The sequence below is a fragment of the Paramisgurnus dabryanus genome, chromosome 2 (genome assembly GCF_030506205.2).
Source record: "Paramisgurnus dabryanus chromosome 2, PD_genome_1.1, whole genome shotgun sequence".
NCBI classification, from domain to species: domain Eukaryota; kingdom Metazoa; phylum Chordata; class Actinopteri; order Cypriniformes; family Cobitidae; genus Paramisgurnus; species Paramisgurnus dabryanus.
Window position 1 is genome coordinate 5,439,363 of NC_133338.1, and position 18,597 is coordinate 5,457,959.

General features: G+C 39.3%; 1 protein-coding gene across 3 annotated transcripts in view; it reads right to left on the reverse strand.

The window, feature by feature from the left end:
- The window catches only part of syt7b (synaptotagmin VIIb), a 208,950-nt gene that overhangs the window by 64,439 nt on the left and 125,914 nt on the right, over positions 1–18,597 (reverse strand). For 2 of the 3 annotated variants that reach the window (XR_012335081.1, XM_065294246.2), the window contains exons 5-6: positions 12,133–12,279; positions 2,741–3,091 (exon numbers count right to left, since the gene is read on the reverse strand). Coding sequence is in view for 2 of the 3 variants with exons in the window: in XM_065294246.2 (XP_065150318.1) it covers positions 2,741–3,091; positions 12,133–12,279 (498 nt within the window). In the remaining variant the exon portion in view is untranslated. The remainder of the gene's footprint in view (positions 1–2,740; positions 3,092–12,132; positions 12,280–18,597) is intronic. The other variant, XM_073811881.1, reaches the window with a different exon arrangement.

The following is an 18,597-nucleotide window of genomic DNA, read 5'->3' on the forward strand; positions in this document are numbered from 1 at the left end:
ATTCAAGACCCTCCGCTTCGCGTCGGGTCCTGATCACACTGTCGGGGCTTATTTCCCGATAACTACCGGCTGCCTCTACATTATCCCTTACTTAACCTACCAGGTTGGTCCTATAAAACTCTGTGACTATCATGTCTTGCCATATCCAAACATATCGCCAAAAGTTGCTCTTTTTATAATAAACTTGTGTTCAAAACTACTTAGATAACGATATAAGGCTGCATCGAAAAGTAACTTTGCGTCTGCTCCAGTGTTGGATAAACAAATCTGCTTCGGAGTGTCGCATAGGCGTCGTCATCGTCTTGCTGCCTCCTTCCCGTTCGGTGATTGGTTCCCTATTTCAGGGGAAAAACTGGTCCATGGTTTCCATGCTAGACTTTCAGCGTGAATAAATTTGCGCGCAAGGCAGCATGGGGAAACCCAGGCTAATCGCATCTTTGCATTGACTTAACATGTAAATCACTTGCACTTAACGCTTCATTCGTGTCTGGTGTGAACACACTATTACTGTTTCTGCAGTTCAGCTAAGGGTTTGATCCCCAGGGAACAAACATACCTAGAAGAGAAGTGTCTGTAAAATGCGTGAATGTAAAATGAAATAAAGATAAACCTTAATAAAAACAAACAAATAAAAATGTATGCAATTCACCCCAAACTTTTCATTGGCAGTAAAAATAAGGGGACGGTATAGTGAGTAGTGCAAATGCTCGGAAACACTGACACTAATGCGACTCAATATCAAATATCGCCTCGTCTACCTATAATTTTCTGCCATTTCTCCACTATCCTCTCAATGTGGAAAACCCTAAAATAACATCAAAATGCCATGTTTCCTCTGACAACACACCTCTCTTCTTTAAATTCTAGACTATGAAACACAAATAGAAGCTGTCTCTGTCTCTCTCTCTCTCTCTCCTCCATGACAATTCATCATGGTTGTAATGATCCTGAGGACAGGAGATCAATGCCGTGTGGAGTTGATCTGCCAGCTGAGAACATATACTGACACTAAACCCTTGACCACACACACTCGCACACTGATCTAATGTCATCTATAGGGACTGTATACCGTTAAATGACCTTGGTCCAAAAACACACTCAAACGGGCATGTGTGTAGGCGCGCAGCCAGGTGCACAAACGTCACCAGTCTCATCACAAACCGGACCAGAATTGAAGTTTAAATGGCGCATGCTAATGCAAAAGCGTCTTCTTTCCCCCTTCTTTCATTGCTTCCTGATATCATTCAGTGGATTTCGTGAAATATATCTGCTAGTAGATTTAGCTTTAATTGTTAACGGATGAAACTGCTAAATTAAAAGGTCTGAATATCTTGTCTTTGCATATTTGTGACCCAGTCTGTAATATTTTCAACATGTAAAGAACATTCTGTGAAAATATAACCTTGATATCTTTAATATTAATTAAGTAAGGTCATAACAAAGATTGAAATCAATGAGAAAAATCCTCGGCTCCATCTCACCCACCTCCAGTTTGAGACTCACTGATATAAAGCAAGATCCTGCAATACATAAAAAGGGAAACACTGCAACGCATTCCTGAATAAATGAAGTAAATGATGTCACTGTGTTTGAGAACAGCTACTCAACTAAGACGTGTGTAAACACTCATCGATTATGTAAAGAAACTCCCTCCTATACGGCACCGACTGAAATCTGGGTTCACTTAATCTATATTGAATAGATAAAGACATACACTTGAGTAATCCACTCCCTGCGGCGTTCAGGTGACAGGTGCAAAGCCGTGAAGACGCGCTAACCAAACAGATGGGCAAGCAGAGAGACGCAGAAGGGCGCAGAGAGACGCCAGACTCGATCGGCCGTGAGTAAGCGACACTGCGCGATGAGAAACAAAGAGCTCGGGCAGGCATCAGGGAAGTCATGAATCGAGCGTGACCGAGCGTAAGAAATGACACTGAGCAAGCAGGTGGCTGACAGCGCAGCAAGGCATGGTACAAAAACACGGGTGAGCATAAGCCGGACCAGCAATAACCACCATGAACAATGGAACATTCATGCTTGTCTTTTCAGCAAAGTCAATATTTAGTTAAATCTAGTGATTTATTTATATACGGGCATCCTAGATACATTTCAAGTATTCGCTTGGGGGCGAAAACAACAATTATGTTCAGCAATCCCAGTAAAATTAGAAATGGAGATGTTGTGGAAGCACTAATAAAGCGGCTGGTACTGTATAGCAGACCACAGTTCATAAGAGGCACATTAAAGGGCACCTATTATGCAAATTTTTGAAAGACTTTATATAAATCTCAAAGTGTGCCCAGAATGTGTCTGTAGTTTCAGCTCAAAATACCTCACAGATCATTTATTATACGATGTCCAAAAAGCCCCTGTTTGGGTGAGAGCAAAAAAGCGCTGCTTCCGTGCCTGTACCTTTAAATGCAAATGAGCTACTGCTCCTCACTCCCTTGTCAAAATAAACAGTGAGCACCGTCTGTATAAAAAATGTGATTCCTGTGAAGTCTGAGACAATAGTATCTCAGTATTGATATATGGCAGACAGCACACAACTCGCTGAGGGTGGAAACTATGGTAATGCAGGACTGTCGGTCAATGGCCATGGGCAGGACTTGATCAGTGTGACCTCACATTGATAAGAGAATCAAAAAGGCATGTCGAATGAGACTGCTTTGGTCTAATGGGGTTAAAAATGCTGGGTTGTTCACTGTTTGGGAGAATGTCCAAAATGTATAAGACTTACAGGAATGACTTGACGTCCATGCCTCTGGTTCGAATCTGTCCCATCACGTGGTCCCAGCTTCCGGGATTAGAACGCGATCGTGCTCCTCCGGCCGACCTGTAGCGGGACGCCCCTGCCCCAGCCGGGCTACCACGCACCCCCCGCGGGCCCCCCCGGGGGCCCCCACCCCCAGGGCCAGTGTGCAGTTGACCAAGACTCTGGGAGGTGACCGGGGGGTCGTTGGGGCCTGGCGGGGGCTGGTGGGTTAGGGGCTGCTGGAGGCTTTGCTGCCTGACCAAGGGCCTGGGGCGAGCTGCTGAGGACGGGATGTGCTCCAGGGTGGAGGTGGTGGACAGGGAGGGGTCCCCAAAACTGGCGAAGAGGCCAAGTTGTGGGGCGAGACACGGACAAGAACCAAGCAGGAAGGGAGGAAATCACAGGGTAAAGGGAACAGGATTAATGTAACAGGAAGAGGGTAAGAGGAAACCAGACATGAAAAGACAACAGAATGAGGAAGAGGATTGGGACATAGGAGAGGACAGCAGGGGTGAGAGTAGAGAAAGTAACAGAGCAGACATATCGAGACGTCCATTAAGGGGGGCAGAGAGGCACGATGAAGAAATGAGGGAAGAGAAGAAAGGCAAAGTTAGAAAGCAGCTTTAACAAAATATGCAATGCTCATTTAAAGCAACACATCAGCCCTTTTCTGTCGACACGGTGCTGGTGCCAGAGTATCATCGGATCAAGTTTCCAAAACTACATTTTGGAACCTCAATCCACCTAGTAGACGCAGAACTAGGACAATGGAAATGGCTGATGCAATGCATGTTTAGTTACCTACTGCATACTTAAGGCTACACAGTGGCCCCATCTGTGGTCAGGATATGAAGTTATATAGTCGATTGCGTCAAGTCCGTGGAAACAGAGGTTGATTCTGTTACCAAGCACCAGCACCATTTCGATTAAAAAGAGGAGTGTCTTGTATCTCTCGTGGCATGGTTTGACTTTCAACTTCCCCTGCTTAAAGACCTCCAATTGCTCTACGTTTACAATCAACGCCTGATCTCCCTTCACCCCTTCTTCTTCTCCGTCTTCAATATCTCAATTCAATTAACATTTTTATCCCCTTTACCCCTCCCAACAGCTTCCTCTGCATGTCTGATAACTATAATGTCCTGTTCAGCTGGGCTGCTGATGCTAATGCTCTGATGGCAGATTTACAGCACCGGGTTAAGTGCCACACACCTCTATCCAGGCCTCAATGGTGTGCTAGTACTCAAGGTAAGCGTCCCCAGAGAGGTTATTTATAAAAAGAATGGAAATCAGCAGTAACCCCATCGCTCCCCTTTGTATACGCTTGCCAAGGTATCGGTCGGCGGCACATTAGTGGACGTGAAGATTCATGTAGATGAGTTAAAGTAATGAGCCTTGTAAATTTGAATGTCTTTTAATGTTATGATGGAATGCTTGAATGAATGTTAGGTGCGTGTTACATGCCACGGGGCATGATGTGATTTAGCCAAATAGGACATGTTCCTGGATCAACCTTCGTATGAAACCTTTACAGCTCTGATGCTTGCTATAACCTACTCCTGAAATCAAATTTGATTGATTGATTGTTGTTCAAGGCTCAGTTTCTATGTTTTTGTTGAGAAGTGTATTGAAGCCTTGATGCAAGTCATGTGAAACTGCTTGTTGCTTAACTGTAACTGTAAAATCTGATTGGTTGATAGGAATGTTGTTCCAGGATCAACAAGAAGCTTCTATCTAATGTATGTATGTAAATACTTATATACCCTGCACGAATAACTTTGCAGCTTGAGCTGTCATTATGCAACTTCCATTCACACAGAGACCATATTGTCCTTTTCTCATATCTGCTTTAGCTCTGTGTCTTGTAAGTAGGATTAAATAAGCATAAAGGAGTGTGTGGGGGTTATGGAACAATGATCAAAGAATAAAAAACTATCAAAGAATAAAAGACACCGAAAACATGACTCTCCAAATGAAGCTTTTCCGTTTCGCTTTCTTTAGAGGAAAATGAAAAGGTTTCTCGGGTTGGATTCAACAAGCCTCTGCCCTCCGACAGACACGAATGCTGTGAAATTTTACATTAAAGCTTAACCACTTGGTTAGAGACTTGGCAAGAAAAACGATTTCAGGCAATTCCTTTACTTTCCTCAAATTAACTTTAAATACTTGCAAATGCAAAATGAGAAAATGTGAGCTTTTTTAGGTTCTAAGTTTTACATTGAAAAGTTGTAATGGATCTTCTCATGCTTAGAGCGAAACTCTGAGACGATCAATGTAGTTGCAAGTCTCATTTTAAAGGGACGATTCTGTTTTTATTAGATTTAAATTCAAACCTCTATGACTTTAGTTCCTCTGGAACTATTTTCGGCGGCTCTCATTTCAAGCTATAACATGACTAACCTATCCTCCAAACCATACGATTGTTTAGGTTGTTTGTCCATTACACCAAATACGACAAACGGATGCGTTTAGTAAATGAGTGCCTCTACCGGCAGCAGGTGATACTTAATATATTGGGGTACGAAATGATATATTGGGGTATAATTTTGCAATGATGACATTTATTGGGCAGGGCAGTAACCACAATAGACATTGAGGGGAATATGTGTCCTGCTGAATCTGCAATGGACTAAAACGTCATATGGACTACTAAAATGGTTCTTCAATCCCATGCCATGCAACATGACATGGTTCTTGTATGTCTCAAGAACTGTCTCAATCTACAATTGGAAAGAAATAATTTGCTTTCATTTGGCTTTTCATAAGACTTTCACTACAACCTACACTGAGTCTTTCATTGATGAGTAAGAAAACAGGATAGATCTGTGTAGTAAAATATCATTCCCTGAAAGACTCCTAAACCTCTCCTGACAAACACTGACAAGATATTTTCATCTGCCTCTTCCTCGAGTGCAGGTGATGGCAATTCTCAAAGTCCTCCAGCAAATCCTGGAGCTTTAGCAGAAACCTCTAGCAGCTTGTTATTACAGAGCCTCAAGATGCCGTGTGATAAAAACCTTGATGGAGGATGTTTGTATAAATGTTTGACACCGATGCAGAATAAAGGTAGTAGGGGAAATGGAAAGATACTAAATGAGAAGCAGGGCTGCAACTCTAGGATATCCAAAAAGAAACCAATTATAGTCAGAAGATGGGAGCGAATTCAAACATAAAGAGAGAATGTATAAAGCTGGTGGAATGGAGTAGGTGTAACTAAATGCAAATGGAAGATAAATGTTTAAAGGATTTTAATTGATGAGTGATAATTAAAACAAAACCCTTTTACATTTCAGGTGTCATAAGTTCATTTGTTTTAAACGCTTTGAGACTGAAATTATACCTTTACCATAGCAACGGTTCTCAATTTGATCACACTCAAACTCACTTTATGTCACAATAACGCTGGGTGAAAGATTAACTATTTGCGATGATCTTACATAAAATTAGCAACCCATTCTCATAAAGTATGTATAAATTGCACGCAGTGTGAAAAGTCCAATTTTGCGTGCATTTGATGCCCCAGTCCTTCCTGTTCACTTTATATGGCGCATATTTTCGTGTCGTTTGTGTGTATTAGTTTCACTTTTTTTTTCATTTTTTTACACCATTTTTGTTTGGTTTAGATTTGGGATTTGCTTTAAGATGTCATTTAATACAGTGATTCTCCACCGGTGGGCAGCGGCCCACCAATGGTCCCCAGAGCGCCATCTGATGGGCCGCGTAGGCAGTGATAGATTACTCACAAATAATTTTTTTGAATCTTGTTATATTTGCATTAGATTTTTCTTATAAAGTTGTATGCATTAAAAAAATGCTTATTCAAGATGCATGATTTAAAAGCCCATTTATGTTTGAATATCACAACAGCAATCACGTCACGTCAGATAAAACGTATGTTCATTCGGATGCAGGGGGTCGCAAACAGCATGTCCGTGTTGTGCCACATTTACAAGTCGAACACACTGGCGGCATCTACAATAGCTGTATCCCATAACTCAAGCAACAATGGTAAAAAACAGAAAAAACAGGAATGACTGGCATATCAAAATCTGAATTTGGCGTATGTATTGCCAACGTGATCGACTTTTAACACTTTGTGCTATTTATACGCAAATCATGAGAATAGGCTAAAAGTTAAACATCGACATGATTTGAATCCTACACACAGATAGCATTAAGAACAAAAATGGTGCTGAAGTTGATCATTACGGTTTAAATTTGTCAAATTTAGTGAAGGACTTCAAATTTTTATTTGATTATTTGTTTGCATCATTGCTGAATTTTTTTGTGTGTGTTTCAGTACAGTCATAAGCCAACCCAGTCTCACCCCATGTCGTCAATATTTGACGACACTTGACCATTCGTCAATATGTGACGCGGAGGGTATACCTTTCGCGTCATTTTTTGACGAACTGGGGACTTCAATACTATTACGTCCATGGCATTCTCTTCTCCTATTTTCTTACCAATTTCGCGTCGGTTTAGGGTTAGATTTACATAATGACATCCCTACCCAAACCTAACTCTAACCCCAACGCCAGGTGACAACTGTTTCTAACCCCAACGCCAGGTGACAACTGTTTAATTTCGCGTACACTGTTTAATTTCGCGTACACTGTTTAATTTCGCGTAATCTAACCCTAAACCGACGCGCAAATGGTAAGAAAATAGGAGAAGAGAATGCAACGGACGTAATAGTATTGAAGTCCCCAGTTTGTCAAAAAATGACGCGAAAGGTATACCCTCCGCGTCACATATTGACGAATGGTCAAGTGTCGTCAAATATTGACGACATGGGGTGAGACTGTGTTACATAAGCAGACAATGCTTCACATTTCTCAAATCCTTGCATCCTTAGCTATTACGCAATCCAGAGTCCTGCAACGGGTCGGGTACCCGCGGATACCCGCATAAAAGTGTATGAAACGGGTGGATTGTGACATTACTAAAATTCATGGGCTGGGATGTGGGCGGATAATTAACTCAGTGTGGGCGGGTAGTAGCGCACCAAAACTTTTAAACGGCGAGCGCTTTTTGGTTGTTGTGATACTTGTCCTTACCCTTCCTTCATTTTGATTGGACGGCAGTGTGAGAACTGAAATTGACAATCAAAGCCTTTCACCCAAAGTTGAATCTCTTTCAACTCTCGACGCTCAGTGCCGAGCGGAAAAACCGCCGAGCGGCGGCTTATTTAAAAAACGCAGTTTCCATTGGAATCAATTGAAAACATGCGCCGGCCGCGGGCGTAAAAGCTTTGGTGTGCACGCCCAAAATTACCATTACACGCGCAACACATTTGACCCATCACATCACCACCACTGCGACAGTGCGCAACCTTTGTTGATTCTTCTCGTAGCCTAGTTGGAGCGAGCGTTGCAGGAGTTTTGCCGTTGACAGCCGGAAGTTGAACGTCTTCTCTTAGAAAGAATTTAGAGACGAGACTAAGAGGCATAGTTTGGTCAAAAATGATATTAAACCCATGATTTACTCACCCCCAAGCTGTCCCAGTTGCATATGTCCATCGTTTTTCAGGCAAACACATTTTCGGATATTTTAGAAAATGTTTTAGATCTTTCAGTTGATTAAATGTAATGTTACGGGGTCCACGACCTTCAAGTCCAAAAAAAGTGCATCCATCCTTCACAAAATAAATCCAAACAGCTCCAGAATGTTAAACAAAGGTCTTCTGAGGGTAATCCGCGCGGTGTTGTTGTAGAAATATCCATATTCAAAACTTTATAAACTAAAATAACTACCTTCCGGTAGCGCCGCCATCTTAGACTCCTCTGTATTCAGGATGAGAGCTTACGCAGCCTACAGAGGCTACTCTGCTGCTGCTCTGTGCCCCCACCCTCCGAATTTGTCATACGTCACTAAGAAAAGTGCGTACACTACGGTAATACTCTCTCTGAATACAGAGGAGTCTAAGATGGTGGCGCTACCGGAAGGTATTTATTTTTGTTAATAAAGTTTTAAATATGGATATTTCTACAACAACACCGCTCAGATTACCCTCAGAAGACCTTTGTTTATCATCATGGAGCCGTTTGGATTTATTTTGTGAAGGATGGACGCACTTTTTTTGGACTTGAAGGTTGCGGACCCCGTAACATTACATTTAATCAACTGAAAGATCTAAAACATTTTCTAAAATATCCAAAAATGTGTTTGTCTGAAAAACAATGGTACGAGATAAAAAATAAAGCACTTTAATTGGAACGATTTTAGTGTGTGATTTATACATCTGTGGGTACGGGTCGGGTAACAGGCCAAATATTAACGGGTCCGGGCGGGTGCGGATTTAATTTTGATATTATCACGGTTGACGGGACGGATCTGGTGCTGAACTTTGCGGGTACGGGCGGGGGCGGGTCTCCAAAAATGGACCCGTGCAGGACTCTGATACAATCAGGGCTTGACATTAACTTTTTTGCTCACCAGCCACTCTGGCTAGTGGTTTTCCAAAGTAACAAGCCACTCAGCATTTATACTAGCCACAATTTCCTGTTTGGAAATTAAAATGTATGTGATTAAAGTTGACTTTTGTATGCTATGCACACCAAACTCAATTTGGCGTATATATTCTACGAGATTACACACGTACTACTGATATGCGAGAGAGCGCTTCTGTTGTGTCTTATTTAGCTCGATTCCTCTGAACCCGACTTCACTAACTGCAAGCTAATCGATAAGGAATAGTGATTGGATTGTACATTTGTGAAACGACGAGCTTGGCGACCTTTTATTCGGCTGTAAGCTAAAATTATATTCGACCTGCCAAATTGGCTGGTGGTAGTGGATGTCTTACCCGCCAGTGCTGAAATCTACCCACATTTGGCGGGTGTTAATGTCAAGCCATGTACACAATATTCTCATACCTCCTTCTCAGCTTTGTTTCTTTAAAGTCCCTCTTTGACCAGCAGTTAAATATAGTCTGCTGTGCAGAGCTTCTCTTCATTTTTGGTGCTAATGCTAACCGTACTCTTCCATTTAAATACCACTCGCGTTGCTTTGGTTATAAAAAGTGTGACGCATTTGTTGGGCGTCACCAATCGATTCAATGGATGGGGAGCATTTTTTTTGTCTGAATTATTATGACAAACTCCTATTTGATTTGGAACAAAATTATTGTTACAAAATAAACATATTTTTCATTTGATCTACTGTGATGTTCATGTTGAAATATCGGGGGGGGGGGGGGGGGGGGGCGTTGAAACTGACGGATTTGAATATTGGGGGGTTACCTAACCCCATCCCCCCACAACCTACGCCCCTGCTTGCACGTGATTGACAGCCTAATGTGATAAATGTCATCTGATGACAAAGCTCAAAGGTCAAGACAGAACGCGTTGTTGCATGGAAAAAACGCATTAACTCTCATACTCAGTGGCTAATGTAAACAGTCTTTAACCCATCCCACACTCATCTGTAATGACTGTCAGTATAATGCATCTTAATCCAGGTCTTAAGGCACCGATCAGGTACAGAATCAATGTGAGATAACCACTTTGGATAATATAAATATATTAATAAAGCAGCTAAGCACCAAATTAGCATGCAAACCTAGCAAGAAACATTGCTTTGATTCAGTAGGCACACAGGCATCATTGCTAGCTATTTAAAAACAGTACTTCTCCACCTGGCATAACCAAATGCATTTATGCCAAATGCTTAAATTTAGGATTCTTCCGGTACAGTGACATACAGGGTCCAAAATGAACAGTGCCAAATATCAGTAAAATATGGCATCCCATATGGTAAAAAAATGTCTGTGGTCATTTAAAAAAAAAAAATTGAATAAATTTTGCAGAAAGTAAAGTTTTAAGCGTCATATATCAACATATCAAAATGTATTTCTGGGCAACAAATATATTTCTAATTTTGCAACCCATATGGCAAAAATATTTTTCCTGGCAAAAATATATTAGTTTATAAGGTATATTTTTAATACAGTTAAACATATACTTTTAACCTTTTTAAACCTTTTATATTTTCAGGTTTGTAACATAAAATAAGTTTTTCTTCCAGTGCAATGTGAATATTACGGAGCCCCTAAGGGGACACGGAGCAAAATTAAATAAAGTTTAGTTTCATGTGCTTATGTGAAACTTTCTTGTGCTCACGCGAAACTTTAATGTGCTCACGTGAAACCTTCATGTGCAAATTTTTTTTAAAAAGTTTAGTTTCGCCTGCTCACGTGAAGCTATCGCGAGCACGTGAAACTATCGCGTGCTCACCTGAAACTATCGCGCACGCATGTGAAAGCGATAGTTTCACGCGAGCACGCAATAGTTTCACGCGAGCACGCAATAGTTTCACGCGAGCACGCGAAACTAAACTTTAAAAAAAATCCTGCACATGAAGGTTTTGCGTGAGCACATGAAAGTTTCACGTGAGCACATGAAACTAAAGTTTAGATTTTTTTTACTCCAATGTCACCTTAGGGGCTCCGTAGAATATAAATGCTTAAAAAAATTATAAATATATAAATATACATATTTCTAAATATATTTCATCAAATTTTTTTTGGTCATTTTTGTATATTTTGAAATATATTTAAATTCGTATTTGAAAATATATATATTTTTGCTGTATGGGCTTGCCAGCAAATGAAGCAAAGCCAGATGGTCGGTGACTTCAAAAAATTTTAATAGACGTCTAAAAATAAAATAAATAAATAAATGAGACTTTGCTTACTATTAAATAACATATCGCACATCTCACGTTATTTTGACAAAAATGACCTGTAACCAAATTTAGTTTATTTTGGCTAGAAGTGGGTTACTCGTAGCTAGACTATATCAGGACGTCATTTCAACCTAGAAGCCGATAAAATGACGGCTATTGTTTGCTGTCTATTTCTATCATATTCTTATAATACATATATTTTCAAATGGGTGACAAAATATAAGAATAAGGAAATAAACATCATCTCCGCAATACAGACCTTAATAGCTTGTATATAATAGTGAGTACGACCAGCAAAGTTTGTCACAAACATGCATGGAAGAAATCAAAGATAAATAATTCAAAGAGAAAAATCTAGGTCAGGTACGTTTCTCAAATTACTTGGTATGAAAAACTGCCCATTTTGGATCCTGGCCATACTCTATTTAGATACATATTAGAATTGATCTCATTATTTTTAATTAAACTATTTAAAATTAAACATTTTAATTTTATAACTTGTCAGCTCCAACTATTAGTACAGTATATAGGTCGCATTTATGTTTAATATTCACATACAGTTGTGTTTTACTTAACTCCTTTAAGTAAACAAACATAACATTTTCATAATTTTTTTCCTTTAACAAAATCATCAAGCTATGGACAACCGCGGTAAAACTCATAAACACGAGATCTTATTCTCCATCACTCACTTGCTGGGTCTCAAGCTTCCAGAATGCAGGTGGCTCTGGAGAGTTTGCCACCTCCCGGACCTGCTGGTCCCTGCACCTATGCAGCTGTCACTGCGACTCGGACCACCCGTTGCCCCCCCGCCCACCTCCCTTTTATCCAGCGTTCCACTAAAAGAGGGAAGAGAAAGCAGTACATTGGGGTTTGAAGAAGAAGACAGAAGATAAGTCGAACAAAACTTTAGCATCTTAGGGCAATGCAATAAGGCATTACAAATTCCAGTCGTGTCCCAGCTGTAAACCGAACAGGTGTGGAGGACACGCAGACCATACAGGTCTGAAAGGGAAAGACGTTTTGTGAGAACAAGCAGGTGGGTTTCATTTACTGGAAATATGGGTGGACAGTAATAGGAAGGCAGATGGCGTGGGTATATACAGCATTTGTTTTGGATATTTTTGCAGGACGAGGCCTATATCAAATACCTACCAGTAGGCTAATTTTGATGTATAACTCTGTCACTGGACAAAATATGTCCAAATGGCCCTACAAGAATTTGATTAAAAGATTAAAGATCAATTTTTCTTTGTCTCAAAAGAAAATCATAATACGAGATGCGTTTGCCTTAAGGAAATCTGTGTATCTATCATCTATATGTGGTCACAAAAATATTTAAAGGAGGCTGCAATAGGACTTCCAAAAATAAAATAAAAAATTTTCATAATAATAATACAGGAATCATCATTTGGGAACAGAATTTTTTTTATTTCTTTGCAATGTAATTGATAATTTTCAAGTACTGCTAAATCAAAATACAAATGTTTATCATATTTGTATATTTTTTGGTTATTATGTATTATTTAAAATTTAAGTTATTTATATGTAGTTTAAATCAAATTTGTCTACATTTTTGCTCAGGATTATTTATATCATAAAAAAACTTAGTATCAGTATATATAAGAGATATAGGCCACCTGTTCCTATTTTGTTTCCCATCATTTATTAATCTTAATTCATGTGAGACAGAGATTGATGTCAGTGGATCTGGACAGTACATCGGATACAGACCCATACACTCACAGAAACGGGAGAGACACAGTTGTCGTGACCAGCACAGAAGACAACAGATCATCCAAGACCAAGATGACCGATAACGTAACATTTGTGCATCGACATCAGGGGATAAACAAAAACACTCAAGACTTAACACCAGATGGACAGATCGCTGTCACAGTGTCCTAATCTGACCAAACATAACCTATTACTTCATACAGTCTGGTCTAGAGTAACTCGCAAAATATGGGGCGTTCATGCTGAAGGCGTTTGGCAGTGATGCAGACGTCTGGACCGGATGTTATTTGTTTTCAATCAGAGCTGTAGATTTGAGCCAACAAAAGCTAAAGCTGAGCAGAGTTTACATTTATTCTAACATGCAGCACCAGGATAAGACAACGACCAATGAGAGTGCAGATCCCTTGGCAAAATTAACTATTATTTCAATCGATTTACTAACTAACGTGCGTAACTCTGATAATGCGAAACGATTTTTTTCACGCATGAGAGTGCAGGCGAGATTTAATCATTGCATGAATGTCAAGGGAGGCCGGCAGCAGAAGGATTCTGTAAACCGACCAATCAGAATAGATGAAGAAATATTGAAACAATCATTTGTTTTTATTCAAAATGCGGTGGAAGAAGGAAGTTGGTTTCTTATTTCCGCACACAGGTGAGTAGATGCAATTTATAATGAAGCTCTATATTCATTTCCAAATGTTTCTATTGGTCTTTAAAAGACACTCCCTTTGTCCGAAATCGCATACTGTGACAGGATGTACTAAATTAAACGAAGTGCCTTCTCATCAATTGTCAAAGATATTTAATATTACCATGATGCGTCACTGGTATTAAAGGGATAGTTCGGCCAAAAATGATATTAAACCCATGATTTACTCACCCCCAAGCTGTCCGAGTTGCATATGTCCATCGTTTTTCAGACAAACATATTTTCGGATATTTTAGAAAATGTTTTAGATCTTTCAGTTGATTAAATGTAATGTTACGGGGTCCACGACCTTCAAGTCCAAAAAAAGTGCGTCCATCCTTCACAAAATAAATCCAAACGGCTCCAGGATGATAATATGCATATATGCATAATTAAGATGATCATAATTGTGAGTTATTTCCCCTGCTATTGTTTAAAGGGGCCGTGAATTGGTCGATTTTATTGCTTTATGACGTTGATTGATGTCTACTTATGCATTTCGCGTTGTTTTTACATTCAAAAACATCAAAAGCAATAAGTAATACGCTATTTTGTAACATGGATTAGTGGCTGTCTTGAGGAATGGTTCGTTTGAAGGGGCGGGCCGCATTGAAGACCTGAACGTAAACACCCACTGCTATGATTGGACAGCTTCGTTCCCCATCATTACATGTAGGGAAATGTTTTAAAAACATTAATGTGATAAAAATAGCAGCCGAACACAAATATGTTTGAGACACAAAAGATTCTGGGTGCTAAACATGATACACATAAATGACAATACGTATATTAAAGTAGAAACAAAACTCGACGTGACTAAATTACCGTATACAACACAGTAAGCGTGCATCCGAATCTAAACTGCGGCTAATAAATCCTTATCAATAACTTTGTATATTTCTATTGTGCTTGTGAGGTTGCTTTTACATTCACGTAATGTTAAATACCACAGTCATATGATAAAAAATAAGCTTTGTTGAGTGTTTGACCTTTCAAACGCAACTTGCCTAAATTACCGTATACAACACAGTAAACGGGCATCAGAATCTAAACTGCGGTTGATAAATCCTTCCTTATAACTAACTTTGTATATTTCTACCTTTAAATTACAGTCGTATTGTTAAGTGTTGTACCTTTTATTAATCGTTTAATGTTTTTAGTAAATTAAAACGGTCAACAAACGTATTTAGACACGGATGTTACAACAGGACATAGCAAGCAATCTCTTTTAACAAAGCAATAGTGAAACGCAGTAACTTAAATAAAGTAAAATGTCTTACTGTGAATTATACTGCTGTGTCATTGTTGTCAGATCCAATATAAGTGGTGCTTCTGACTGAGTCTCTCTGCAAATCCAGCATCAACTTCTTTACAAATGAATCCATGTCCACAACGTTAACAAACGCTCCCCACACGAGCTGGAACTTCTTCAAAAGCAAACTTTATCCAAGCATATTGCTAATGTTAAGTTCCAAGCCTCCGAATTGAAGTATTTAGCTTCTGTGTTGTTCCCACGCGGTTCTTTCACAACCGATAATGCGTTTCCATGGTATCATAACAGATCACCGCGTCAAAATAAAAGTCTCTCAGAAAAAATGTATTTAAAAAGTCATTTTGGTTAAATTTGTCAATCTTTAAAGACATGTTTACTTACTGAGACACACGTGTCACGCGAAGCTGTGGGCGGGGCTACAAAAGTAGACTTGTCCTTTTGGTTATGGGGAGGTGTTTCAATTCTACTTTGACGTCATAGATTTCCGAATTTTAGACTGGAGTGTTTAGCTGGCTTGGTGCCAAAGACGGTTATATTTCAGTAGCACGGACGTTTTCAGTTCTGAAACTTGCAGGATGTTCATTTAAGTATGATGAACTCTTATATAACAAATTATCAAGTTAAAATTGAGTTTTTGATTCACCGCTCCTTTAACAGTTATCATTTTGGTGAATAGTATTTACATTGTTTTTATTTCATTATCATTGTACACTCACCTAAAGAATTATTAGGAACACCATACTAATACTGTGTTTGACCACCTTTTGCTTTCAGAACTGCCTTAATTCTACATGGCATTGATTCAACAAGGTGCTGAAAGCATTCTTTAGAAATGTTGGCCCATATTGATAGGATAGCATCTTGCAGTTGATGAAGATTTGTGGGATGCACATCCAAGGCACGAAGCTCCCGTTCCACCACATCCCAAAGATGCTCTATTGGGTTGAGATCTGGTGACTGTGGGGGCCATTTTAGTACAGTGAACTCATTGTCATGTTCAAGAAACCAATTTGAAATGATTTGAGCTTTGTGACATGGTGCATTATCCTGCTGGAAATAGCCATCAGACCAGGCAACAAGTTTCCAATCTTCAACTGTCCAATTTTGGTGAGCTTGTGCAAATTGTAGCCTCCTTTTCCTATTTGTAGTGGAGATGAGTGGTACCCGGTGGGGTCTTCTGCTGTTGTAGCCCATCTGCCTCAAGGTTGTGCGTGTTGTGGCTTCACAAATGCTTTGCTGCATACCTCGGTTATTTCAGTCAAAGTTGCTCTTCTATCAGCTTGAATCAGTCGGCCCATTCTCCTCTGACCTCTAGCATCAACAAGGCATTTTCGCCCACAGGACTGACACCTACTGCATGTTTTTCCCTTTTCACACCATTCTTTGTAAACCCTAGAAATGGTTGTGTGTGAAAATCCCAGTAACTGAGCAGATTGTGAAATACTCAGACCGGCCCGTCTGGCACCAACAACCATGCCACGTTCAAAATTGCTTAAATCACCTTTCTTTCCCATTCTGACATTCAGTTTGGAGTTCAGGAGATTGTCTTGACCAGGACCACACCCCTAAATGCATTGAAGCAACTGCCATGTGATTGGTTGATTAGATAATTGCATTAATGAGAAATTGAACAGGTGTTCCTAATAATCCTTTAGGTGAGTGTATACCTGAGGCTTAATTGTAACACAGATTGCTCAGCCATGTATAAATTTGTAAAGTAGCCGTGTTACAATTAACCCCGCGTAAGTTTGTGCCCCGTTCACCCCTACTACATCCTCCATGTCGATACATCACGTACGTCGTCATACAACAAGTGAGCTGTTAACTTGGATGATGTTAAACAAGTGCAATTTAACCACTGTTTTTCTTACCCCACATTTTTTTAATATGACGACGCCTCTCTTCTTTGGTTGACTCAATGGGATAGTAAAGTGTCCATCGATTGCACACTTCAAAATCTTACCCGAAGTACTAGGTCATCTGGGTATTTTTCGAATACTATGAATTTAGATGCCTACTATATAGTATGGAAGTAGGCGATTTCGGACACTGCGTGGTTTCTTTTATTAAGTGGTAATTATAAATTTAGCTAATTATTTAATTAGTGAAGGATTATTTGAGGAAGACTAATCAGTGTACTTAACTATAAAAATACTTTTTTACTGTAAATAAAAAAATTGTTGGTTCAACTTAAAATAGAAAGTTAACTGGTTGGCTTCAAATTTGGAGTAAATTCAACTAAAAAATATTAGTTAACTAAATATTTTTTAGTTGAATTAACTCAAAATTTTAAGGCAACAAAGAAAATTACTTTTTTTAAGTTGAACCAACTTTTCTACACTGTGAGGGTTTGTTTGGTTAAAATAATAAAGTAGAAAGTAAATAGATGATGGTTATGATGAGTAGGACGTGACTTAAGAGAATGTTTTATTAAAAGTGAACTATAAAAAGAGTAAATAGAAGCAAAAGAAGATATGGTATTAAAAATATATTAAGTATAAACAATTTGGAGATTTTTGAAACTATGTATAAAACAGGTATATAACTGTACAGTACATACTCAGTACCAGACTACACAGGGGAAGTGACAAACAGACAAGAACAACCACAAAACATAACACAAACACTGCAGTCACACAATATAACAGACAACCCTCTACATTCATTCACATGTCCGGTGAGGAGGAGGACTACAGTAGATATATGGATCGCTTTATATCAAGATGTTCTTGAATGTACCTAAACCTCATCTGGTTGAAGGTCAGAGGTTTTGAGGGTTATCCGTCTCCATGGATACCATCCATGGGCTGAGGGTGAAATGTTAGCAGTTAGAGATATTAGTGATGCTGACAAGGCTGTATGGAACAAAAGGCTTTGTAAGGCTAGAAAAATAAATTTGCCTACATTAATATTTTAGAGTTAGGAATGTTTTTGTCTGATGGTATCAGATCCAATCTCCTTGACCTTTACAGGAACACTTCACCCAAAAATAAAAATGCTAACCCTGTGAACAACACTGGATACATTGCAATGCATACCATTTACAAGGTTTACAGATGCCTACATCTTTCATATTAAGATATTAACTCTTTCCCCGCCAAATGGCTGGGTTATTTTTGACCCATAATGGGTAAATATTGGACCGAACATGAGCTGGGTTAAAATTGACCCAATGCTTGGTTATTATACCCCATGGTTGCATAACAACAACCCAACATTGGGTCATTTTAACCCAGCACGGGGTAATTTTTTAACCCAGCATGTGTTCTTTTTCATCTCTAATATACATTATAAAAAGTGAAAAGTTGGTCCATACTACTTCAATTGGTAACACTTAAAAAATGTGATTTCAAATAACATCATATAAACCAATTTTGTTGTTTTTTCCACATTTAAAGAGAAAATGTTCATTACCGCAACGTGTCCATGACTTGATTTGGGTTCTTTGACATGGAA